At 39.5% G+C, this 25578-nt stretch overlaps 2 protein-coding genes and 1 non-coding gene across 4 annotated transcripts; 1 reads left to right on the top strand and 2 right to left on the bottom strand.

Annotated features, from left to right (window-relative positions):
• Nucleotides 1-1878: 1878 nt before the first annotated feature.
• LOC121949900 (ETS domain-containing protein Elk-3-like) lies at nt 1879-10658 on the bottom strand. Of its 2 annotated transcripts, XM_042495734.1 has the most exons (5): nt 10352-10634; nt 7038-7246; nt 5888-6661; nt 4100-4222; nt 1879-2623 (listed from the first exon to the last, which is right to left on the bottom strand). In XM_042495734.1, the coding sequence occupies exons 2-5, from the start codon at nt 7242-7244 to the stop codon at nt 2525-2527; spliced, it is 1203 nt and encodes a 400-aa protein (XP_042351668.1). In that variant the 5' UTR covers nt 7245-7246; nt 10352-10634; the 3' UTR covers nt 1879-2524. The 2 variants fall into 2 exon arrangements, with proteins under 2 accessions (XP_042351668.1, XP_042351669.1); XM_042495735.1 differs by lacking the exon at nt 1879-2623 and having other exon boundaries at nt 4169-4255; nt 10352-10658.
• Nucleotides 10659-13740: 3082 nt separating this feature from the next.
• Nucleotides 13741-22825, top strand: hal (histidine ammonia-lyase). Its single transcript, XM_042495733.1, has 20 exons — nt 13741-14053; nt 14243-14303; nt 14570-14597; nt 14681-14755; nt 14844-14916; nt 15044-15110; nt 15197-15234; nt 15321-15446; nt 15585-15724; nt 15903-15950; nt 16946-17093; nt 17211-17306; nt 17697-17755; nt 18616-18696; nt 18869-18934; nt 19039-19204; nt 19492-19626; nt 21505-21613; nt 21742-21811; nt 21941-22825. Exons 1-20 carry the CDS (start codon nt 13807-13809, stop codon nt 22070-22072), a joined length of 1965 nt encoding a protein of 654 aa, XP_042351667.1. The 5' UTR covers nt 13741-13806; the 3' UTR covers nt 22073-22825.
• Nucleotides 22826-25067: 2242 nt separating this feature from the next.
• trnay-gua lies at nt 25068-25156 on the bottom strand. The gene is given in 2 exon segments: nt 25068-25103; nt 25120-25156. It is a non-coding gene; the product is annotated as a tRNA-Tyr (tRNA).
• Nucleotides 25157-25578: the final 422 nt, after the last annotated feature.

The raw sequence follows: 25578 nt of genomic DNA, 5'->3' as shown, positions 1-25578 counted from the left end.
CATTTTTGGTCCTGTTTTCAACGTGCTACGAATTTCGGATGACAAACTATAGTAAGATGTTTTTGTGAATTTTGCGGACAACATGCGTCGCAAAAACGCAATTGTATCATTCTTCTCTGCACCCGCCAGTAGGCTACGCCAAAAAACAAAGCAGATTGCAGCTTTTGTTTTCCATGTAATCCTCCTTTGCTCCCAAATCATCCACTGTTTTGAGTAGCCCCGTGATATTCTTGACCGCATATCCACAATATTATTCTCGGTGGCACTGACACTGGTTTGAACTTCAGCAATGTGTTCATTCAGCGCATTTATAAAAGATTGTAGGCTATTTGAGCCTTATGATTGTCTATATACGTCAGTCTGCTTAAAAGCTAATTTTTACTTCCATTCACTGCTTCCCATAGCGTGTGTTGAGCAGCCAGCCTGACTGTGCAAACCTACTTACACTTAAGTATTCTCCTGTGGTCGCCATTAACTTCACCTATAACGTTTTTATGAATTTTTGCATGACCTACTATGATTTTATGAATTGACATTTTCATATTTTTTTCAGCAACATACTGTACTATAACGTTTTTATGAGTGAATGAGGTTTTTACGATTTTTTGGATGACAATCTATTCTATTCATTTTTATGAATTTTTAGACAACATATGATTCTATGAGGGGTTTTTTTTATATACATTATATACATTTTACACATTTTTTAAACTATGCTATGACATTTTTATACATTTTTGGACAACAGACTATACAATGGCATTTTATGAATTTTTGGATGACATAATATACTATGATATTTTTATGTCTATTTGGACAATAAACCATGACGTTTTTATGAATTTATGAACGACTTACTATACTATGACATTTTATGATTTTTTTTTCGGATGACATTCTCTACTATGACCTTTTCAGGATTTTTTGGACAACATACTATACTCTGACATTTTTAGGAATTTTTGAGAACACACCTTTTTTGATGACATACTTAAATATAACGGTTTCATTTATTTTTGGATGATATACTATACTATGATGTTTTTATGAATTTTTGGCCAACATTCTATACAATGACCTTTAGCTGATTTTTGGACAACATACTATAAAATATACAATTTTTGGAAGAATTACTGTAGTATGTTTTGATAATTTATTGGGACAACATACTTTACTATGTTTTTATAATTTTTTTGATGACATGCGATGCTTTGATATATCCAATTAAGTTTTTATGAATTTTTGAACAACGTGCTATACTATACCTTTTTTATGCTGTTTTAGATTACGTGTTATCATATATTTTCTATCCCCTATACTGCTAAACTTCATTATGACTTTTTTTAATAGAGTAGGATGTCTAAAACTGTCATTGTATATACAGTATGCCAGACAGAATGTCAAAGTATGGTATATCAAAAGAAAGTCATTATATTATGTCAAAAAGTCAAAGTATAACATGTCAAAGATCGTACAGTATCCTATGCAAAAAAATAATAATTCATAGCATAGTAATTCAATAATATTTTATAGTGGAGCCATGTAAAAAAAAATTATAGTGTAGCTTGTCAAAAAAAGTTGTATAGTATATCCATTAGCATAATAATAAAATAGTGAAGTCATAACCATGACATAGTATACTGTTATAAGAAATATGTTATAGTTAAATATAGTGTGCCAAAAAATTGTCAGTTTGTCATTAAATCATGTATAGTATGTTATAAAACGTATATCAAAAATATGTTATAGGTTGTGTCATAAGAGATGTGATAATATTGTACGTCAAAAAAATAGTTTTTCACAAAAAAGACAGTAAATCATAAAAAGGGTCAGTATGGTATTTCGTTTTAGGTACTGTAAAAAGTTTAAAGCACTGTGTTCACGCATTCAATGCTTTGTTTATTGAAAATGACAAGACATTCTTCACAATACAAAATTATACAGAATACAAACTGTATACCAAGTCCAGTATAAAAAAAGGAACATTACAAGTGTTACAAAGATTTTTCATTGATTTGTAATCTCGTCTTCATTAAAAGAATTTAGAAAAGTAAAATAGAACAACAAGGCACAGCCGGTACTATCTGAGAAGCATAGTGCATACAATACATACAATACCACACAAGAGAAACAACCAGTTTCACATTGTGATGAACACTTACTAAAAAAAGATTTGTTTTTTTTTTTTTACAAGATTAAAACAACTGCGCAGGTTGAGCGGCTGGCTAGCCTTTTGTCGCTAGCTAAACGTCACTACTGTCCATCGTGGACAGGGTCATGTGGAAATGTGCTGTACTTTATCAAGAGCCAGACGTCTCACAGACATCGCGGCGTATGGCTTTTACCAAGTGCTTTCAACCACTGGAATCTGAAGCAACTCAAGTGCAAAAAAGTGAGGTCACATACTGTCTCGTCTGACTTTTCTGAAGTAAAATTTAACAAGACGGACAAAAGATCGCTGCTGATGATGATGATAATGATGGTAAGAACAAAAGATGAATGAAGATTTTTTACAGACCCTGGATCAGGATTTGTGGGTGGTGGGGGACAGGAGCAGGGAGGAGGGTGTTCCTTCCAGGTTTGGCAGGGGGACAGGCATGTGTCCGTTGATTAGGCTGGGGAACTGTGGAGGAAGAGAAAGGGGCTGAGAGTTAGAGAGGAGGGGACGGAGGCTCTATGAAAGCTGCTTTCCGGTGAGGAACTGCAGCATTGTCACTGCTCTGGTTTCCTGTTTTTTTATTCATTGTGCCTCTTCCTTTTCGTCTCTGTCCCCTGTACCTCCACAACAGAAGGAGAAGTCAACATTACTTGTGCACAAAGGATCCGGTATGGTATGTGTGTGCGCGACTGTGTGGGTGTGACTGGTGTGTGTGTGTGTGTGTGTGTGTGCGCCTGTGTGTGTTTCACAAATGAGGAGCAGCTCTCGAACCAGTCCACCCTGTTCAGACTGGCTCCCCTGGGCTCAAACAGGAAGTATTCACAGGATTTCCTCTCCCTCTCATGAGCGCTGAAACAGGACACCTCTGCTGGACCTGCTTACTAAGTCTCAACTAGTTTCACAACCGCCGGTATCTGTTATTTTGCAGAACTCAAAAACATATTGTTTTCAAGTGTTATACATGCTTTCTGTCAAGTAAATACTTGCAAATTTAAAGATGCAGGATTTTCATACAAATATTAATACACAGAAGACATGCAATTTGCATTACAAATTAAACTTTTGGTAGCCTGTTAGAAAAACAGAAATTCAATTGCTTTTCTACTCCATTAGATACATTTGATGAAATGAAAATGATTAAAATAAGAAATGTTAGCTTCTTAGATAAAACAGATGCTGAGCATGTTTTCCTTTCGGGTTGGATTTACAGTTGAAAAAGGTCATAAACTGTTTATGGGCGTGTGCACCCATAGTGATCAGGTGAGGTTGGGTTTGGACAGGTGCCCGACCTAAAGTGGGAGGCATTAAAGAGGCACAGTGCCTAAAGCATGCAAATATAGCAAGGTGAAACACTGAGCATGTACACTTTAAGAGTAATAAATGAATGGCAAATTTTAAATGCATTAAAGATGCAACAAAATGATCAAAACAAATAATTTGCAAAGAAATAAACAGTGCAGCTTTTGTGAAGTTTTGGGAAGGGCAGTGACTCAGACTAAGCATGATAAATATGGGGTTAAAAACTTACATTACAGGCCTCAGACACCAGTGGTGTCCACTCACTTACTGAGGCCGTAACTAAGATTGGTCTGTTTGTCAGTGAACACAAACTACTGGGTAGTACACCTTTAATGTACTCGATGCGTTAAAGAAACAAGTTGTTTCATATATGTTCATGCTGTAAAAACTGGAGCCGATCTTTTTATTACTTGTTGCAAATATTTGCAAATTCTGCCATCTTAGTCACCTGCCATAATGTTTGCCACCTGATTTTAACTACTGCTGGGAAGGACAAAAATTTTGCTGCAGTGCAAATTTCACCTGCAGCCTCCCAACTTCCGTTTTGGCTTTCAAACACTACCAATAAATAATAATCGTTTGAGCACACTGTTTGTTGTCATCTGCTATTTTTATGTGTCTATACATGTGTTTGATTCTCACCTGGAAGAGGGAGCTGTGGCCCTGCAGCCGGGCGGGGCTGAGCGGAGCGACGGGGCTCAAACTGCTCCAGAAGTGGATGCCTGACAACAGCGGACTGTGAGCCAGCAGCAAACCAGAGGGAGTCTACGAGGGGGGAGAAACACAGAGGGAGGGAGCCTACGAGTAAATAAGAGGAACCAGTGAAGACAACATATTTTAAAATACAAACACAGAGACCTACTGGTTGGAGAGCATTGCTGTGAGGGCTTCAGTAATGTGAAACATGCTGAAATGATAAATGGACGTGTATTGGCGTTTGGAAAAACAAACTGACGGAGCCGGAAGGAAGTCTGTGGTTTCTCCCCAGAATACAGGGGTGACGTGAGGAGGAGGTGGGGGTTGTTGTTGATTGGGGGGGGGGGGGGTGTGCTCAAGCACTTGTTGGAAGGCTAACTAGAGAGAAAACATATGAAATCAATTTCTCCTTCTCTCCCCTGGTCTTCTCTCCCCCTCCCCCGACTTTCCCCCTGTGTCACCTCAGAGAAGTGAGCCAGTGTTGCGGAGGGACCCAGCCCTGCTCCCATTATTAATGGAATTATTGGAGCATATGGCATCACTTAGGGCCTCTTCCCCTCTCTCATAGCTTGGACTTGCAGAAGATTCCTGTAAATTGCTTGTTTTCCTCTGATCTCACTTTTTGCGCCCTCATAAACAGACGGTGTGAGTGTAGTATTAATGGCTCTCTCAACGTGTGGATAAAACCCCTGATGTGGCGGAGTTATTTGACTTTGTAACAGCTCCAATGTAAACACATTAATAACTGAAACAGATTATTAAAGACCAGTTGATGCTTGTAGCAGAGCCTGTAGCGTTATCACAAAGACCAAAATGAACCAAAAAGTCACAGCGGGATTAATTTGGCTCTAAATTTGTAGCAGAACATACTCTAAAAACTTGTACTGTAAAACCTGAATCAACCTTACAGCAGTCAATTCGTACTGAATTTACCACAGTTAACCAAACAAATTTACATTTGACCAGCACTTAAATTTGAGTATAGACATGCTTCTATAAGGCCTGTTATTTGCAGCACAGAAACAAGCTGGCAGTAATTTTGGCTTTTACCCCACAGAGCTGTTTATTTTGAAAGGTTTAATCCCAAACCAAACACAGACAATGACTCATTAAATGACTCTAAATTTGCATTTGTGCAAAACTATATAAAATTGCCTTCCAACATGAAAGTATCTGTGCACATTTTACCTTCAAAATCACACCAATTTCTCTTTTTCATACCTTTTCCCTGTTTATTTCTGAAGGAAATATTGGCTCAAGTGACTACGTAAATAAATATAGCAGTACAGTTTCCACCAACACATGCCAGGCTGTGTCAGATGTCTCTCTGACCGCTTTAGGCACACTGACATCATACTCTGGATAGATCCCATCATATCCCTGTGGCCAGCCAGGCCACCACACACAGATAGCATCACAAAATTATTCTCTTTCTTTCTGAGATTTGATTATTTTTGGGCTCACTGTACTCCAGCTCTGGCTGGCACACAGCAAAATGATTGCTAGTCTACCTTAAACAATTGGGAGCAGAAATAAGAGAGCTTGACAATGAGTCAAACGGTGGCATTGGGGTGTGTAAACACGTCTGGACTAGACAGAGAGAGGTTTTAGAGGAGGTGTGTTCAGAACACACCTTGAATGGGTCACCAGTTCCCCAAAGTGCTGACAATCTTAGAGTCTCTTGACCACAGGACACAGAGTGCCACTATGTATCACTGAGATAAATCCTCTCACCTGTGCAGTGAAGAAGGCAGGAGTGAGTGACCCAGATGGCAGCGCCGGGCTGTTGAGGGCGATGGAGCCGATATCGCTCCCTGCGAGCAGCAGGGACGGGGATGAAATCTCCAGAGCTTTGGGCTTTTTGCTTTTTGGTGGGAGTCCATCTCCTTGGTTACTACTACTACTAGTAGAACTACTTCTACCACTGCTGCTGCTCCTCTTCTCAGGAGGCTGCAGCGCTCGCTCCCTGTGCCCAGAGGAGAGGTTGAGGGGCTGAGCGCTCTGGTCAGAGTCCTCCTCTTCCTCCTTGGCTGTGGGGCTCCAGCTTCGGCTGGGCTGGGTTGAGGGAGAGGACGGGGAGCGGAGTTTAGGTGGCCTGGGGGAGATGTAGGAGTCTGGCTTGGCAGAGGGAGGGGAGCTCCTTTCGTTGCCATTGGTGCCAAAGCGGATGACGGAGCGTGGCTCCTCCTGGCGCTCCCGCAGAGCACGGAGCAGCTCGGGCTGGTTCTGCAGGGAGCTGATGGTGAAGGAGGAGTAGAGACCTGAGCGAAGGTAGTCATTCCGACACTGCTGCGCCCCCAGGGCTGCCAGGGTCCTCCTCTGGGCCTCCTCCTCCCCTTCTTCCTCCTCCTCCTCCTCTACCTCCAGTTCAGAGGCCTCTCCCTCTTGGAAGGGAAACCTTCCAGAAGCCAGGCCCATCTCCACTGCCTGCGGGTCCATCTTCAGGATCTCAGGGAAGGACACAAACTTATAGACAAACTTCTGGCCGATCACCTTCTTGATGATATTCTGTAAAATAAACAAACACCATTAATGAGCAGAACTCTGTACACTATTGGATATAAACCGAGAAAATAAAAGCAGAATCTGTGTCAATCATCACGGGGGGGGCTTGTTAGTCCAGCAAAGGCTAAATGCCACACTGAGGCAGAGTGCTGCATCAAAGCCGGATTTCTACTGTGTGTTTGCTGAGAAAGAGGAAGTGGAAGTGTCTATCAGGGGAGATTGTGGTTTTAAGAGAAGTGCGACAAAGAATGCAACGTGGTGCTTCACTCCTCACACATGCCTTCAGGTCTTATCAGTTACAAAAGCTGTAATGAGATGACTGGTTGGACTGTTACACAGAAGCAGCTCCTGTACGTTAACCATAGCCGGTTATATTAACCTTGTCATAGTAGTAACGCAGTGCTCTGCTCAGCTTGTCGTAGTTCATGTTGGTCTTGTTCTTGCGTAGCCCCCACAGCTTCGCCACTTCCTCTGACTTCAGGAGCTTGAACTCTCCATCTGTGGACGTCCAGCATATGAGGTGCTTGTGACTTTGGTCCAGCAGCAGCTGCAGCAGGAACTGCCACAGAGTAATGGCACTATCCATACCTGCAGCGAGACATGATCGGTGTGAGAGAAAACATTTAACTGGGACAGAGGAAAGGACTCAACATCAAAGCCCTAACTGGTTAATTTAAAAAAAAAAAAAAATCATATGATGTCATCTAAGATTGTCCTCCTGTGGCTTTTTATTGCCTTCGAGATAAAAATGGAACATCGTCCCCCGGAGGTGTCAGCTGACAGAAAAAGCACCAAAACTACCTACACATGCACTACCTGCCAGATGCTACAATGACAGAATAAGTACAAAACTCAAACCTCTGAGGGAAACACGCCTGGTAGCTCTTTGTACTTTGAGCTCATTACTTTTTAGTCAAGACCTGTGTCAAATAACTGCTGATAAAACAATTTTTGTGTATTTAAGGACTGTTTAGGACAAGAAGAGCTGATGATTCATCTTAATTAAAGGTTCTTTTTGCAGTATTTCTGTCTTGCTGGTGTGCTTTACTGCATACAGACTAAATTAGGTTACTGGCTGAAGAGGGAATGGCCTATAACATGTGGTGTAAGGACAAGTAGACTGCTGATGAATAGAACAGTGTGTTTTAAAGAGTGTAGTGTAATGTAGCAGCAGCAGCAGAAGAGAAAAAATATAAGGAGGAACAACAGCTCAAGCCAGAAATATGCTGCGGTTCAACCTGGCCCTCTCTCCACAGGAAGTATGACGGGCCCAGGGTGGGTTATTCCTTTAATAGAGGAATGTGCAGCCTCCAAGCTCCTGTCTGCCTGCTAGGAGCTCCATATATTAATAGTGGAGGGGGGGGTGTTTCTGTCACCACAGACAGCAACACCACAGTAGTACTGAAAGGATTTATTAATCGATTAATGATGAGTAAGGAGTTGGCAAAAATTTTGAAAATCAGTTAATCTTTAAGTCATTTATTAAGTTAAAATGGCAAAACATGAGGTTTTTCACCATCTAAAATTTAAGAATTTGTTCTTTTTTTGTATCATTTTGAATTGAATGTTTGAGTTTTTGACTTTTGATAAGATAAAGCAAGTAATTTAAAAACATTGCCTCCGGCTCAGAGAAACTGTGGTAGCCATGTGTTTTTCTTTTCTGGCATTTTAGATGTGGAGAAATGTTTGAAAGGTCTAATGTGTAGGATTTAATGGCATTTAGCAGTGAGGTTGCAGGACTTCTCTCGTATGCCAAGTGTATCCGAAAAGTAGGGTAATCAAATGCCCTATCTAGAGTCTGTGTTTGGTTTGTCCATTCTGGGTTACAGTAGAATAACATGGCAGACGTAATGGATGAAGACCCACTTGTTATGGAAATATAAACAGCTTATTCTAAGGTACCGAAAACACAACAATTCTTATTATCAAGTAATTATACACCAAAGAATACATAGTTATAAAAATGATTTACCATTTCTACCAATAAATGCAACTGAATCCTACACACTGAACATTTAAGATACAAATCAGTGACAGTAATCATTAGTTAGAGGCAAAAATACCAGAGAGATGCACATAGACAGGGCTCAAACTTCAATAATTTTTTGTGCAGAGTCCAAGTGCAACGAGTCTGTAGCACAAAGTATCAAAAACTATAGTATACTAAAAGTTTGGATTAAATCTCTGATGGGGTTTGTAGCTGATTTGACATCTTCACTTTTAATCAGACACTAAGTGTTTAAGACAGTTTTTCCAATTTAGACTCAGTTGTATTTATCGATGTATTTTCTGGCTGTCTGTGAGATAAGTTTGACTTCTTTTCTTCAATAGAAATTAAAAAGAAATAATAGTTCTCAAAGTATCAAAAATAGGGTCATTAGGGCATCACTGAGGTACTGTTTTGGCACAAGTATAGTGATTCCATACTGATGGACCTGATCTCGCATTCTCTGCTGTCTTATCTCTGGATGTGAGGAGCGATTAGTGACTGATGCTCAGAAACAATGATAACAGACTCCGTCCAGACGACAGCGGGAGGGCTGAACTCATTTCCGACACAAGCTATCCCCTGAGCTTTCTATCTGCCATGCGAAACTACAAACCTGTCAAAGTCAGGACTTCCTCCTATTCTACTTCCAAGGACAAATGTTGTAGAGAGGGGATCCCACAGCAGGGGACCGTTTCCCCACTCCAGCCACACTTCCCACCAAAATCCCAAAGGGAGCAGGTCAAAAGATCAAATCATTGTCCCCTTTTCCACAGCTCCACCCTTTTAACCAATCTGACCCCAGACTTTGGTTTGGCTTTTAAACACTTTGAAGAAGAAGCAGAGCTTGCCTGTCAGGTCTACAATTAGGCCAATGTGACTTATAAACATTCACCTTTGCAAGATGCTGCAAATAGCACAGAGACTGTTTAAAGTATGGAGCAGCCACTGCAGGTCAGACATACCTCCTTCACATATCAGTAACCTCACTACTTATATTTGAATATTAAGAGTGATATCCATACCACACAGATAAAAATCCAATGCAACCAAAAGTCAGTGAGAACCGCAGACATGGTACGACTCCTTCTAGGCGTATTACAGGGGCATTGTGGTGGTTTTGGTCGGGAATCGGGAGCCCTGCTGCGGATGCTCGGACTGAGAAGTCTCGCTGTACGCACAAAGCCATCCAGTGTTGGCTGAACGGAAACTGCTAATGAGATTAGATGGTGTGTGCAGACATTACTTAGCCATGACTAAATCTACTCTCTTCCTGTTCGCAGACGGTGGAAAATTCAACGGGGGCCCGTAAAAGACGCATCTCTAGACAGCAGAGTGTTTGTGCATTGCTCGTCTTTTGTTTGCTTCTTTTTCTGGGAAGGCTACAGCTGTCTTCGGGAGTTAGAAGTTGCAGTGTTACGCACGGAGGTCTGGATCACTATTCTGCCCCACTGACTCATTTTCAAGATGTTGCTCGGACCGGAAGAAGGCACAACCGTGTCCGCATCTATGCTTTACTATTCTTACTTAAAACTTAAATATACATGCGCTCTGAAAAGTTTTACACAAGGCGAAAACCTCTCAACAAAGATAATTCACGTGAAGGCTAAATACAATGGCTAAGACGACTAATCATGCGTTATTTCTCTCTACAAGACAACAAAGCGCTGTTCATAGAAAGATGTCCGTTTATTTTTTTAAGTTACCTGCGATCTCCGACTCGGTGTTTTCCCTCCGTGAAACTTTACGGTGAAGCTCGTGTGATTCCTTGTTTTTCCATGCTTGCTTCTGGTCTACACAGTTGTGCTGGACTGAAATAGGATCCTGGGCTTTTTCTTTTTCTGAGCAGGAAGTTGGAGCAGGCAGACACAGAGCCGGCTGACTTCCTCTCCCCGACGATTCCCCAGGCAGTTTGCCGTCTGTGTAAACACACTTTTCCTCCCCTCCTCTTCTCCTCTGCCTGCCCGCTGACGGCCAGCAGTGGGCCTACTTTGTGTCGGCACACATGGTGATAAAGAAACTCCTACAGCCCGTAAACTGACATCATCAGTCCGCAGGCCGCCGTGATGCGTTCAGGGGCGCCTGGTTAGTTCTGACACTTTTTTGGCCTTCATTAGATAGAAAAGCTGGAGAGATGACAGGAAATGGGGATGAGAAAGTGGGGATGATATGCAGCAAAGGGCCGCCAGTCGGATTCGAACCCGAGGCCGCTGCAGCGAGGACACATAGCCTCTGCACATGAGGCGCATGCTCTACCAGCGCCCAGTCCTGAAACTTCCTTTCACAGCCCCGAAGTCACGTGATTTTTCGGTATTATTATTATTAGTATTATTATTATTGTTGTTGTTGTTGTTTTCGTTATCCGCCGCAGTGAATAATTATTCCGATTCTTTACTTTAGTAAAGTGTTGCTATACAAAAATACTACATTGTAAAACTACTATATTTTAAAAGTACTTTGCTACAAATAATAGCCTTGCCTTCAAGATTCTCCAAATACTCATATACCAGTAAAATAGTATTAGAATCAAAATATACTCAAGGAACATAAGTAAAGTAACAATAATACATTGTAAACGTACTTTATTGAAAGTTCTGCATTAAAATCTCTCTCTCTCTCTCTCTCTCTCTCTATTCTCTCTATATATATATATATATATATATATAATATATGTATGTATTAAATAACAGTTTGAAATATATATAGCCTACCATAAGTAAAAATAGCAATATCACATTGTAAAAGTACCCTGTTACAAGTAATAGTCCTACATTTAAAATTCTCAAAAACGAATTACTCAAATACCAGTAAATCAAAGTATTGGAAAAAAAATATACTCAAGTGCCATAAGTAAAAGTAACAATACTACATTGTAAATGTACTTTGTTACAAGTAATAGTCCTGCATTAACAATCCTGAAATAATTAAGTACTCAAAAAAAAAACAATGTATTGGAATCAAAATAGGCCTATACTTAAGAACCATCAGTAAAAGTAGTAATGCTACATTGTAGAAATACTCTCCTACAAGTAAATGTCCTGCATCCCCAGTTCTCAAATAAATAAATACAAAAGTTTCGCATCAAAATATACTTAAGTACGGTAAGTAAGAATTGCAACACTAGTATAATATTGACATCCAAAACATAGTGGAGTAGAGGGCAACATATAATGGAAAAACTCAAATAAAGTACAAGTACCTCACAATTGTACTTAATGACAGGAACGAAGCACTTTGATTGGCCCATAACACGTTAATCTCGTTTAGTAGAGGCTGTTAGATGGTTACATTTATATTTTAAGTTGGGTTTTTTTTCCAGGCATTTTTGTGTTTATTTAATTAGGCATGTGATGACAAGAGGGGATGACATGCAACAAGAGGTCCTCCACTGTCACTGAACCAGTGCAAATGCATGGTATGCACCTTTGACCACTTGGCCCAAGGCAACACTAGGCAATGGCTACATTTAGAGGGGACACTAAGCAATTTATCTATTTATTTATTTTTCAGTTTAAAAAAAGCTTTGCTAGTATTCCGTCAGATCCTATATTATCCTATATTATTATATATATATGAAAACCAATTTTCCATTTAAGATTTCTTGTCAGTTTAAACTGAACAGATAAACTCTTTGTTCCTAAATCTGTTTGTTGGTTAAATCCAAATGTGGGCTCTCAGGAGGCCAGAGGTAATGTTACACCAAGGATCTGATGTAATACACCCAGATAGTGTGTTTAAAGCCTGCAGTCAAGCAGTGAATAAGCAAGCCTGTGATGAAATTGATTGCTTTGTAATGTATGCTTTGTTTAGTTGTTTAGTGTTTACTCTGTGATGCAAGATGCATTTCACAAAAATCTGACGAAGCAAAATCTAATCTGAAAGAGTAATTTACTGAAAAATTTGGGATGTGGTTAAAGCCATTCTGGGTAATGAGGCCATTTTTTTTGCTTATAAATGAAGTGGAATCTGCTCAGGTATTATCAACACATGCAAGCCTTCAATCACAACCCAACAGTGGTGTCCAAAACACACTGTGTTGACTTGAGGTATACTGCATCAAATTGCAATGTTTCACGCAATTAACACAAATGAAAAACGCTGCAGAAGCCTTTTGACTTTTAGAAAATAAGATAAATACATGTAAATACATTTCATTCTTAGAGTGCCTTAGAATAAGGACATATGTTTAGTAAGTATTACTTGAATTATTTTACACCTTACATTGCTGGGCACATTTCAGAATAATTCAGTATTCTAATCTGGTTAAATTAAATTAAATTGTAAAATAACCGGGGCCTCCTACCGGTGGGACGTGCCCTGAACACCTCACCAGGGAGGCGTCGGGGAAGACCCAGGACACGCTGGAGAGACTACGTCTCACAGCTGGCCTGGGAACGCCTCGGGGTACCCCGGGAAGAGCTGGACGAAGTGGCCGGGGAGAGGGAAGTCTGGGTTTCCCTGCTTAGGCTGCTGCCCCCGCGACCCGACCCCGGATAAGCGGAAGAAAATGGATGGATGGATGGATTGTAAGATAAATAAATGAAAATAAATAAATAAAAAATAAATAAAAAAGTGAGATTGTGATGATGCATTAAATCTTTATAGAAAAAAACACACCATCGATTAAATTGTTGCATTCCTACTACCTAATGCTGAATCAACAAATGGAGCTGCAAATGTTCATAATATTGTGTCCACCTTCTATATAATTTCATGCACTCAAAATGCCTGAGAGCAAGACAGCACTAGTAGTAACTGGATACACGTTTTGTTTGTTTTTAAATTTATGACATTTTATGAATCCGATTCAAAAGACTTTTTAAACAATAATTGATTTTTTGGGAGAGTATTGGCTGTATGTCAGCTTATACAAAAAGTCGGCAGACAAATCACATTTGGCTCCTTCATACTCCTGAACATATCCATTTTTGTCACCGCCGGAAAATCTCTGTGGTAATATCACGTGAACTCCTTTGGGTCAATGTGTCCAAACATCTAAGTGACCGACCTGTGGAGGTCAATGGTCCCCAGAGGTGCGACACCGGCGAGGCGTGGCTCCCGAGCGGTGCGTCTGATTGGCGGCTGAACTTTAGGCGACTGAAGGTGGTACCCTGTGGAGCAGAGAGCAGCGCTCACTGCAGCAGAGTCTCACTGAAGCGCAATGCCTTGTTTTACTGTCCACATCCGAGATGAGTGGCTGGCAGTGCCCTGCCGGGATACCACCAACACCATCCAGTGGCTCGGGCTCGAAGCTCTTAAACGTTACATGAAGAACAAACCGGACAACGGCGGCATCAAGTCGTTAAAGGACACGTGTTTTGTTGTGCGCAGGTGTCAGGGTCTGGGTTTACTGGACGCGGATGACAGCATCGACGATGTATTGGAGGATAATGACTTTGTCGAGCTCGGTAATGTGTGCATTTAAAATATGAGGAATGTTCATTTTACTTTATGTTGATTATGCTTTTATGCATTGCATTTGGGAGAATGTTTTGCCAATGGTTGTGCGTAATTGCGCGTGTGTACCAAAACTGCAAGACGGTAAATATGATTAGTAGGATAAAACTTGTTCAATTTGTATTATCCCGCACTGACAGCTATTGAAGGCGACACAATGTCTCCTGACTTCATCCCATATGAGCCTGGAGTTTCTCACCTGTATCCTTTCATTTATTAAGTATTTGTTACATAATAATTATAGAGGGTAGGTGGGCACTGTTGGTATTGAGTACTATATATTAAATCACTTTAGAAATTTGTTTTTTTTCCCCATAACATTGTTTTTAATCATGAATGACACTAACTTTTAGAAACAAATTTAACTTAAATCATATATTTGATAACATTTTTTAAATGAATAATTTCTTTAATAAAATTTTAAGCATTTTGGTGGCTGTTATCCTTAATCTTACTATGTGAAATAGCACAGCAGCATACAAAGAACCCGGAGAGGTAAGTGTTAGTGTTTCTCAGTTAAACTTAAAAAAAACAAATTGTACTGACTGTTTATGTGTAACACGGCTCACATTCTGCAGTACATTTCCCTGGATGGCAACAGCCTGACATCGACAGATCTGGTCAACTTAGGAAGGGGACTCTACAAGATAAAGGTAATGATCGACAAATGGTATTTGTTGTCACAACTGGTCTGTGTAATATTTGACTGAATACAATCTCTTCTCTCACCAACATTTTTAGCTGAATCAGGAGGCGGAAAAAAAAGTTGTGCAAGCCAGAGAACTTTTGGACACCATTGTCAAAGAAAACAAAGGTTTGGATATTTAATGATTAAGACCTCAAAGGCACTGATCTTAACCAGCTACTGCAAAAATACAGTTTCCGAAATCAGCGATCCAGTTTTTAAGTTCTCTTCATCTCTCACTCTCTGTTACCCACAGTTGTCTATGGAATCACAACTGGTTTTGGCAAATTTGCCCGAACAGTCATTCCTGTCAGCAAGCTCAAGTAAAGACAATATTTAACTGTATTTTGCTAGATTTTCTGTCAGAAAATGAGTTGTTTTTATGTGCTGATGTGTGCTTATTCTACAGAGAGCTGCAAGAGAATTTGGTGCGGTCACACTCAGCAGGTAGTAAAGCTCTTTGCAAAGCTTTATTAGTCTTTTTTTAGGTTTTATTTGTATCAATATTATAAATGTTATGCCCTGGTGTGTAGGTGTGGGAAACCCACTCAGCCCAGAAAGGACCCGCATGCTGCTCGCTCTCAGGATCAATGTTCTGGCCAAAGGCCACAGCGGGATTTCTCTGGAAACGCTTCATGCCATGATCCAAGCCTTCAATGGTGAGCCACCAGTCTCACTTTACCTTATCTGACCTGTCGGTTTGTGCTCACTGCTGATAACTTCCTTTAGGGATCAGTATTGGGAAAGCCGACTGTCAAAAGACTAATCTTCATCTCTAACTCACTTTATTCCTGCAGCTTCCTGCCTCTCCTTCGTCCCAGAGAAGGGAACAGTGGGTGCTAGTGGGGACCTCGCTCCACTCTCTCACCTGGCCCTAGGGCTGATGGGAGAGGGGAAAATGTGGTCTCCTAAGAGCGGATGGGCAGATGCCAAATATGTAAGACCTCATAGATACAGCTTTCCATGGGTGAACAATAATAACTTGCTCAGTGCTGCAGGAAGTGTGCCTTTTTGCTTTTTAGAGTGACAGGTCGCAGGGTCCAGTAGGAAAACATGTTTGGTTTTTGATGACCCTTGACCTTTTACATGTTTTTTTTGCTTTCATCTCTGGCCAGGTCCTGGAGGCCCATGGACTGAAGCCAATATCACTACAGCCCAAAGAGGTAATGTTTAGAAACCAATCATGCTCCCCAATATTTGATTTGCTTGCACTAAAGAACGTGACCCAAGGTTCACTAGGGACACATTGTGAATTCTCCCAAATTAAAGAATTTAGGCTCTATCTAAAGATATAGATATTTTTAAAAACAGATATCCCCTCCCACCTCCCCAATTTTAAATTAATTTTGGTCTACACTACTATTGTTTTTCAAAATATCTTCATACTACTCCAAACGCTCGCCAGCAGCCGTCATCTACAGTCTCCTCTTGTTGTAAAGGTAGTGCACGGTGCCAAGTGCACATGCTTACGTTACCTTTATCAAAACAATGACTGACATTGTGAGACACTGACATTGTGAGTTTCATGCCCCTTCAATATAAGGGGCAAGAAACTCTCTCAACGATATAAGTGATGCTCTTGACATGCAAAAGTTGTCCTTCCACTCCTCATCTACAGCAATCCTGCTCTCAAAATTGTCCCATCATCTGCTGGTTAAACCTGGCCCGATCCAAAACCGTAATTTCTGGCGGACCAAATAACACGGGTGGTGTAGACATTCTTCTAGGAAGTGGTGCAGTATTATTAAGTATAAGTGTAAAGTATTTGTTGGACCAAGCAGTGCTGACAAGATGTTTACAAACCAGCAGTCTGCTGTTGGTGGTGTTGTTTCTGTCACAAGCTCATTACACAAAGCAACAACTGACATGCACGAATTGAAAATCATTGTTTACCAAACGCCTTCATTTTACATGTCCATATCACAGACTGTATAAATACACGGTAACCTGAATTTTGAAAAATCCGCAACTTAGTAGGCATTTTAAAAAATATGTTTTGATGACCTCGAACTCTCTTTGCATGTAGATGACAGGTGAAAACGTGGTAAAAAATAAAAGATGATGAGAACAATGATACTGTTTATATTTACAATTATGCAGCACAATATAGTGCACACTGTGGAAAGTACATCCCTCTCACTCTGCCTTTCCCTCACAGGGTCTTGCTCTGATCAATGGGACCCAAATGATCACCTCTCTGGGGGCGGAGGCCGTGGAGCGAGCCCAGGCGATTGCTCAGCAGGCAGACATCATTGCTGCTCTGACCCTGGAGGTACTTAAGGGAACCACCAAGGCCTTTGACAGTGGTAAGCAGCAGCAAAACATAAAAATAAAACATTCACAAAACTAGATGAAAACATTTACCTCAAACGTCAAAGATTCTGCTTCTCCTCCATTTTTTGTTTTTTGGTTTCATCCTGCAGACATCCATGCACTGCGGCCCCACCCGGGACAGATAGAGGTGGCCCTCCGCTTCCGCTCACTGCTGGATTCTGATCACCATTCATCCCAGATTGCAGGTCAGAGGACAGGTCCATATTCTAAACACACAAGTAACTTAACATTATATCATCATAATCACACAGCGCTTTTGCTGTCCTGTGTTCAAACATATGGCTCATAGGGCCACAGTGTGTAGAGTTACAGTTCTGCCATGTTTGTGGGCGTTTCCTCCCAACTAAAACACATACAGGAATATTTTTAGCACTGCGCTTGATCAAGGTACTGGTTTCAGAGCTGCAGCACTGTGGCTGCCCACAGCTCATAAAGTTATAGCGGTTCAGATGCAGAGGGTGTATCTTCCCAAACAGATTAATAAAGTATAGCATTTTGGTAACATTAAGCCGGCATTGCACCCTTAAACACATAGTACTTAATAATTGTCGTCTGCTGTTGGTATGTTTTTCCAGAGAGCCACCGGTTCTGTGACAGAGTCCAGGATGCCTACACCATGCGATGCTGTCCTCAGGTAACCTCAAGTCAAGTTTATTTATGCATCCCCAAATTCCAAGTTACTCCCTCAGAGTAAGGCTACACAGCTCTCTGTAAAATGTCAATCACAACTGCAGTTATAAATTCACCTCCCTAATTCACCTAATTATCAACTGATTTGATCCTGTGAAGCACTTTGTACAGTAAGTTTCAACTTGAACGCCATGAATGAATAACTGATCGTCCCTCTGACACTTTTTAATAATGCTGATTGGAATTTTACAGTCATGATGGCTTGTGGAAATTTGAGTAATTATTGTTATAATTTGATTTAAAAATATCAACCTCTGTGTGTAATGACAGCTGCTCAAACACTGTTGGAGAACCTTGCTGATGCCATAACGTCATTGAAAGTGCTCTTACTTTGCCATCTTGCTCATTGACTGGTCTAATGACTGCTGGATGGGCACAAGTATTGATATGTCAACAGATGTTAATGGCATATTTACACCCATTTATGGCAAACTGTGGGAGTTGAAATTAGGTATGTGCATGTGCACCCAGTCCCATTATGATCAAGAATTACAAAACAGAATCAGATGTACACACAGTTTTACAAATCTGATGAAAAGAATGTGTATGTATATATGCATACATACAATTTTAGTCATAAACCTGCAGTTTTATGAATTTGGCCCCAGGACTTTACAGTCTGTACAACCATGAACTTTATGCTCAATATGAAAAGAAAAATCTCTGTGCTGGATTTTCTTGTGATAAATCCCATATGAGTGATGGTCCTGAGGCAGAGCATTCAGATTTCTGGAACTGAAGTAGAGCTGTGCTCCAAGTGTTGTTCAACTGTTCCTGAGTATACCTTTTTGTTTCGGTACACAGGTTCATGGAGTCGCCAATGACACAATAAAGTTTGTCCAGAACATCATCAATACAGAAATCAACAGTGCCACTGACAATCCTGTATCCTTCCATGGAATAAAATAATAAAACTAGACTGTTAGTAATTCTAGGTGCAACACTAATGTCTCTGCTATCAAAACTGTAAGTTGGTTCAATCACCAATTCTAGGTTTGCCATAAATTCTGTACTAGAAGTCAGAGATCTTTTTCTCTTTTTTTAACAAACACACCAGATGGTATTTGCAGAAAGAGGTGAGACCATTTCAGGTGGGAATTTTCATGGTGAATACCCAGCCAAGGTATGTATGTATGTTTGTACCTAATAAAACATATTTTCTGCTGCTGCTCTTCTGCTGTATAGATTTTGTTCTCCTTTATTTCATTGCTCTTCCCTTTCTATTAGGCTCTGGACTTTTTAGCCATTGCAGTCCATGAGCTGGCCTCCATCAGTGAGAGGAGGATCGAAAGGTTGTGTAACCCGTCTCTGAGTGAGCTACCAGCCTTCCTCGTCAACGAGGGCGGACTCAACTCAGGCTTCATGATTGCTCATTGCACCGCTGCTGCCTTGGGTCAGTGTGCAAGAAACTCACATTGAATAAAGCATTAATATCAGTAAAATTAAATTATATGTGTTACTACTACTTTAATATTACATTAAATAGATTTTGTTTGTTGGTGGCATTATATGGGTTTATTATTGAATGATGAATTTTAGGTGCAATGTTTTTATGAGTAAGAAATGGTGTTATAAATTAAAATTGCATTTAATAATTATATTTATATGTATTTACTTTTTTTTTTTACTTCATGTTGTAGCATCAAACTTAACTCCAATCTCCATTTTTGTAACGTCTAGTTTCAGAGAATAAAGTTTTGTGTCATCCATCATCTGTGGACTCTTTGTCCACAAGTGCTGCCACAGAGGACCACGTGTCCATGGGAGGCTGGGCTGCTAGGAAGGCCCTGAGGGTCATAGAGCATGTGGAGCAAGGTAAGGCTCTTTAAAGATCCAGGTATGACTTTTTTGCAACTATTAAAGGGATAGTACATTCAACAATCAAAAACATAAATTATTTTGGTGTGAGCTGCAGAGTGTTGGAGATATCGGCCATAGAGATGTCAGCCTTCGCTCAAATGCAATAAAACTATATGGCACTCGGCTTGTGGTGCTCAAAGTGCCAAAAACATACATTTGAAAAAGAAAACATAAATGTTTCTTTCTAGAAATCATGACCCGGTTACTCAAGATAATCCAAAGACCTTGTTATGAACAATTTTCTTTCTACTGAACTATACCTAACAGCTGCATGACCGTGCAGAAGGAAGCAGGCATCTACTCATGGACAAGAGGCTAACCAATGGAAAATTGGCTAACTTCAAAGCAACAACAAGATCACAGTTAGACAAGCTGCTACTTGGTTCAGTATAATGGTCATTTGTATCAACAATTATTTAAAAAGATCTGATAACCATCTAATTTTTAGTAAGCGTTGAAAGCAACTGGCAGCAACGTCCAGTTCCTGTTGACTCTGCCACAAAAAAAGTGCAAAGGTAAAAGCATTGAAAATCATGCCAGTGTACCCCAAATGTGGACAAAAGTGCATCAGCAAACATCTGCATGGTAATAGATTAAAGCATGCTGAGTGGATATAATGGTTATCCATAAAACTGCATGTTAAAATAAATAACTTCCTGCCTCTCTAGCTAAATTTCTCTTCATTTTTGGTGGAAAATATTCACAAGAAAGGATACAATAATAGCTATAAAGAGTACAGGGGGCCTTCAACATACTATTTCTGTTTCTGACTGTTAAAACTTGAAGTATTTTTTTCATTGTATTAGAAGAGTCTCACAAGTTTTGTACATGTAATATCTAATTTATGTGATATTCCCTTGTTTGTTTAGTTTTTGAATATGTAAGTACAATCATAACGCTGCAAAACTAATTTAAGGATTAGATGAAGTGGCACATCTTCAATGGGCTCCACAGTCTCTCCTTAAAAGGTCTAGTGTGTAAGATTTAGGTTGATTTAGTGGCATCTAGCAGTGAGGACTGCAGATTGCAAGCTGCTGAAACTTCTCCTGGCTTGAATTCCTTCAGTGTTCTTTGTTAAGTGGTTTTAATCATCTGCAGAGGTCTCTTGCTCTCCATCACAAACACAGTAATTAAAACTGGTAAAAACACAGAATAAAGCAGTTACATGTTGATTAAAAACAAACAGAATTATTTTTTAAAAATCTTTTTTTCCGACACTGTTGTTGCCAAGAAGCTGCCAACAACGGTGGCTGGTGTGAAAACGCAGACGGCCGTATCTAGAGCCAGTGTTTGTCCGTTTTGAGCTGATATAAATGGCTTATTGAAAGTAATGAAAACACGATTATCATTTTCAGGTGATTGTACAGTAAAGAAACAATCTTATTGTATTATATTCCATTTCTGTCAATATATCCTCCTAAATCCTACACACCGGACCTTTCATGAAAACATGTTTCAGAACATGCATGTAGGAAACCAAAGGAGTGCTGAAGCCTTTTTAAAGCCACAGTTGTGATTTAATAATCCTACATTAATCAGTGTGATGTTGCACCTTAATTTTGGTTCAGTCCCTCAAACATATCATTAATCACTCTGATGTGTTCAGTATGCAGCGCTGAAGCCTTACTGCAAACTCAGGATTGTCATTTGACATGTCAAAAGTAGTGACATCAGCTATTGTGTAATGCTTCAACTTGGTGACTGAAATTACTACTGCTAAAAAGATGACTAACCTGAAGTAGACATTTTTAAAAAAAATACTATCCTTTAGCAAATTAACTCAAAAAGTGGTTATGCATTATGTCAAATCTAATGCATGTTTTCTGTTACAAGTTCTTGCGATAGAGCTGCTGGCGGCCTGTCAGGGTATCGAGTTCCTCCGCCCACTTCGTACCACCACTCCATTGGAAAAGGTCTACGAACTTGTGCGCAGTGTGGTCAAGTAAGTCAAACAGATGTGGCCAAGGTACACCACTTTCAGTCCACAGAAATGATGTACAAGATAGTTAATATTTATCCACTGTTCCACTACTGACTCTCTAAAACCCTAAACTATTCTGTCATTAACAGACCGTGGATTAAAGACAGATTCATGTCCCCAGACATTGAAGCTGTTCACCGTCTTCTACTTGACCAGAAGGCAAGTGACAAATCCTATGGAGGAAGGAACGCGCCATATTACTGTGGATGCAAACTGTTCCCAATCTCCTCAGGGATGGAATTTAAAGGATAAAAGTTTACGTTTGATATGTTTCTATTTTCAACTCAGGTGTGGAATGTGGCCAAACCTTACATCGACAAGTATCAGACAGAGTACATCCCAGAGTCCCGTCCCATCTCCCCTACTGCCTTCTCTCTGGAGTCTCCAGCATCACCAAGGAAACGTGTTCGCCATGAGTGAACACACGTCCTACTTTTCTTTTAATTTGGATTAACTATAATTGAAAGCATCATTTATTGAGACTTTAGTGGATTTGCATGAAAACTACCCCAAAGATCAGTGACTGATTTGATGTTTTAGACTTTTGTAGACCAAAATCATAGTGTAACATTTGACATTTTTAATCCTTGAGGATATCGTGGTAACTTAATACTGGGTATTTCTCTTGTAATTAATGGGGGATGAACTTGCATACAACTTGCCTCACACCACTGTGCACTAGAGTAGTATTTATCAAAACTTTTGTTTTCCCTATAAAATGTGCCTAATTTAGTTTTTATTGCCACATGACTACCTCAGCCACTGTACTATTTACATAAAAAAAAGCTTGTAATGATGTAGAACAAACTATGATTTAACATTTTGTTTTGTTTTTTCTGGCGTAATTATATGAAATCTTAAATGATTGTCATCTTTCTGTCTAAGACAACAACAAAAGTTTTTTAAGCTGCATTCTTTAAAGGTTTGCATGATTATGTAATCTGCTGTCTACTCACTATTCCTGGTACTATGTCTGTACATTTAGAGCATGTTTGTGGTTGACAGAAGTTATGTAACACCTGCTTATTTCTAGTTTTATAATTACAGTATGTAGAGATTACTTTAATAGTAGCAGTGGCAGAGGTACTGAAGTAGTAATAGTAGTTACAATAACAGCAGTGGTATATCTCCTATCACTGTTTTTGTCATACTTTAAACTTCTACTCCATTTCATTTGAGAAAAATATATTTTTTTATCCACTACATTTTACAGCTAAAAGAACAAGCTTATTTGCAGATTCAAATTTTATAAACAAAACATAAGTCTGTTAAAAAGGATACTGTGTGCAATATGTTTAACTATCCAACAGTATTCAGGTAGTAAAATGGTTTTGCTGTTGCTGTAATATTTTAAGTAGGCCTAATTTCTGTACTTTTACTTAAGTAAAATCTTGAACGTAGGACTCTTACTTTCAACACACTTCACAGAGCAATACTGCTGCTTTTACTTAAGTAAAGGATATGAGTATTTCTTTCAACACTGGGTAATACTACCATTGGAAACCTAAGTGATATAAAATCATCACTCTTTAAATTACAGAAAACCATTAAAAAAGTACAAAGTACAATGTAAAACTACAGGCAGCTACATGACAGACAAGTGGTTGCAAACAAAAGCCTGTTAATACAGGAATCAAAAGCACAGCAAGTATTGTATGAATCTTTACCTAATGTAAGTGAACTATTGGGTTTATCCGTCAACTGATTTGACCTGAAGCTCCTCATGGTGTCTGGCTGAAGACTAGGATGAATATCATTTAGGAAATTAGGTTTATGACCATAGATCATAACACTATTTACTTTCTAAATATACATATGCATAGTTACAGGTATTAGAAAATAGGTGCAGTGTTACATCAATACGGCTCCCGCTAATAATTCTTTAAATTTTCATTTAATCTGTTGATACACTTCCAATATAACTGTTTTGTCTTTAGATTTCAGAAATGACTAGAAACGTTACAGTTAGAATTTACCTGTGCCAGAGGTTATTATACCAGACAATCAGATTAAAACTCAAAGATATTGATTTTACCATAATGTACAGCACAGAAAAGAATCAGCCTTCACATTCTAGATGCACTTTTGCTTGGAAATAATTAATAATAATAATAATCACCTGCTGATTTTCTGTTGACTTATTATCTGTGATGTATACATTTATAAATAAATTAGTTACGGGTGAGCAAACCATGAGAAAAAAAAAATCAAACAATATCAGTCTGTGATCACAACAGCTTCACCTGTCTTTTCAAAGCATGTTTTACCCAAAACCATTTCATTGTCTCTCAGTCCAGTATCACTCAGTATAAACAGAGCAGAACGTGTTCTTAGGTTTACATCCACACTGCTTTTGTTCTGTGTGCTCATATTTAGGGAAGTAAGTTTAACAGAAGCTCCCTGGTCCACTTAAACAGCACCTACCTGTTTAGGCTGAGAGGCCACTCTGCCACCTTGAGGTCAATGACTATACACAGTCTATGCTTGAGGTGCTGTGATGAAAAACCTGAGGAAGATAAAGTGGTATGTCACAGACCCGCAAAGGCAGCTTTTTCTGGTCAACAATTTCAAAGGTTACACAAACAACTCATCACGGATATGAGCACGAGGAACAGAAGCCTGTTGTGCACAGCAATAGTTTAACCTTACAATAAAGACTTTGTCATTGTGTGCTTTGCTGAACAAGAAAACCAGTGTCACTGCAGTTGCATCCTTTTCCAAATCCAGCCACAAACTTAGCAGCCGAATAACAATAACTTGCAATAACTTGACTTTACAAATGCTGATAATTGAATAAAAGGCAAAAAATTGTTTCTCTGCAAGCCACAATCACAGAAGCCTACACAAACAGGGGCTAAAGTCTAGAACTTCCTGATTAGCAGAAAAAAAATCTCTGTTAAAGGACAGCAGAACAAAAACATTGACATTATTTCCAGCTGTTTAAGGGCAATGTTTAAAGAGTTTATGAGCAAAACATTACTTACATCTCAATGATTGCATACCAAGCATGTCATCGTTTCAAAACAATCTTTCATTCATCTATCTAATCAATATAAACAAACTAATAATCATAGGGTTTTAGATGTCTGGAAGCACATCATACAAACGTTACATTGATGTAGGCCTGAACTACATTTTAGCTATGACTTAACAAATTCTTAACATTCAATGTCAATACATAAACCATATTAGCCTTGCAGTCTCATTAATGTATAGTTATTCACAAAAGAAGCAACTTTTTAACCAACACTAGGTACAAAAATGTTACTGCTGGCAAAGAAATACGCAAAAACAGCTAACTGGCGCTAATTACAGAAACAACCGTTTTTACGTGATGTCAATTAGATGGCGCTATAGAGATGTCACAATGGTAAAAAGGTTTAATGTCTCAGGAGAAAAGGAAAGAAAACGTGTCTCCTTCGAGCCGGATTCGAACCAGCGACCTAAGGATTTCAGCTGTAATGCCACTACAGTCCTCCGCTCTACCAACTGAGCTATCGAAGGGACGTTATAAAAAGAAGTAACGCTACTATATATGAATCTCACCACACGACATATTAATTCATGGCAAATATTTATAGTCTACATGATATGAACCCTTTAACTGGACAGCTAACTACCATATGACGAAAGTGCGGCAGCAAGCTAATGTGAATTAGCGTATATTTGCTAACTAGCTAGCTAATGTCGTGAATTAGCTTTCAGTGAAAGAAAAGTTTGCACTGCGTCGACTGAAACGCTAGAGGACATAACGTTTAACTCTCAGCCTTTTGCAGAGGTTTCAAGCAAACCTCTTAAAAATACATTAGTCTGGTGAACACGGGGCCAAGGTTAGCGGTTATATCTGAAGCAGCTAAAGCTAACGTTAGCTACCTGGTGATTATATGTTGCCTGGTTTACCTGTTTTTTGTGATCCATCCATCGTA

The sequence above is a fragment of the Plectropomus leopardus genome, chromosome 11 (assembly GCF_008729295.1).
Source record: "Plectropomus leopardus isolate mb chromosome 11, YSFRI_Pleo_2.0, whole genome shotgun sequence".
Lineage (NCBI taxonomy): Eukaryota > Metazoa > Chordata > Actinopteri > Perciformes > Serranidae > Plectropomus > Plectropomus leopardus.
This window is presented reverse-complemented; position numbering and strand designations above follow the sequence as displayed.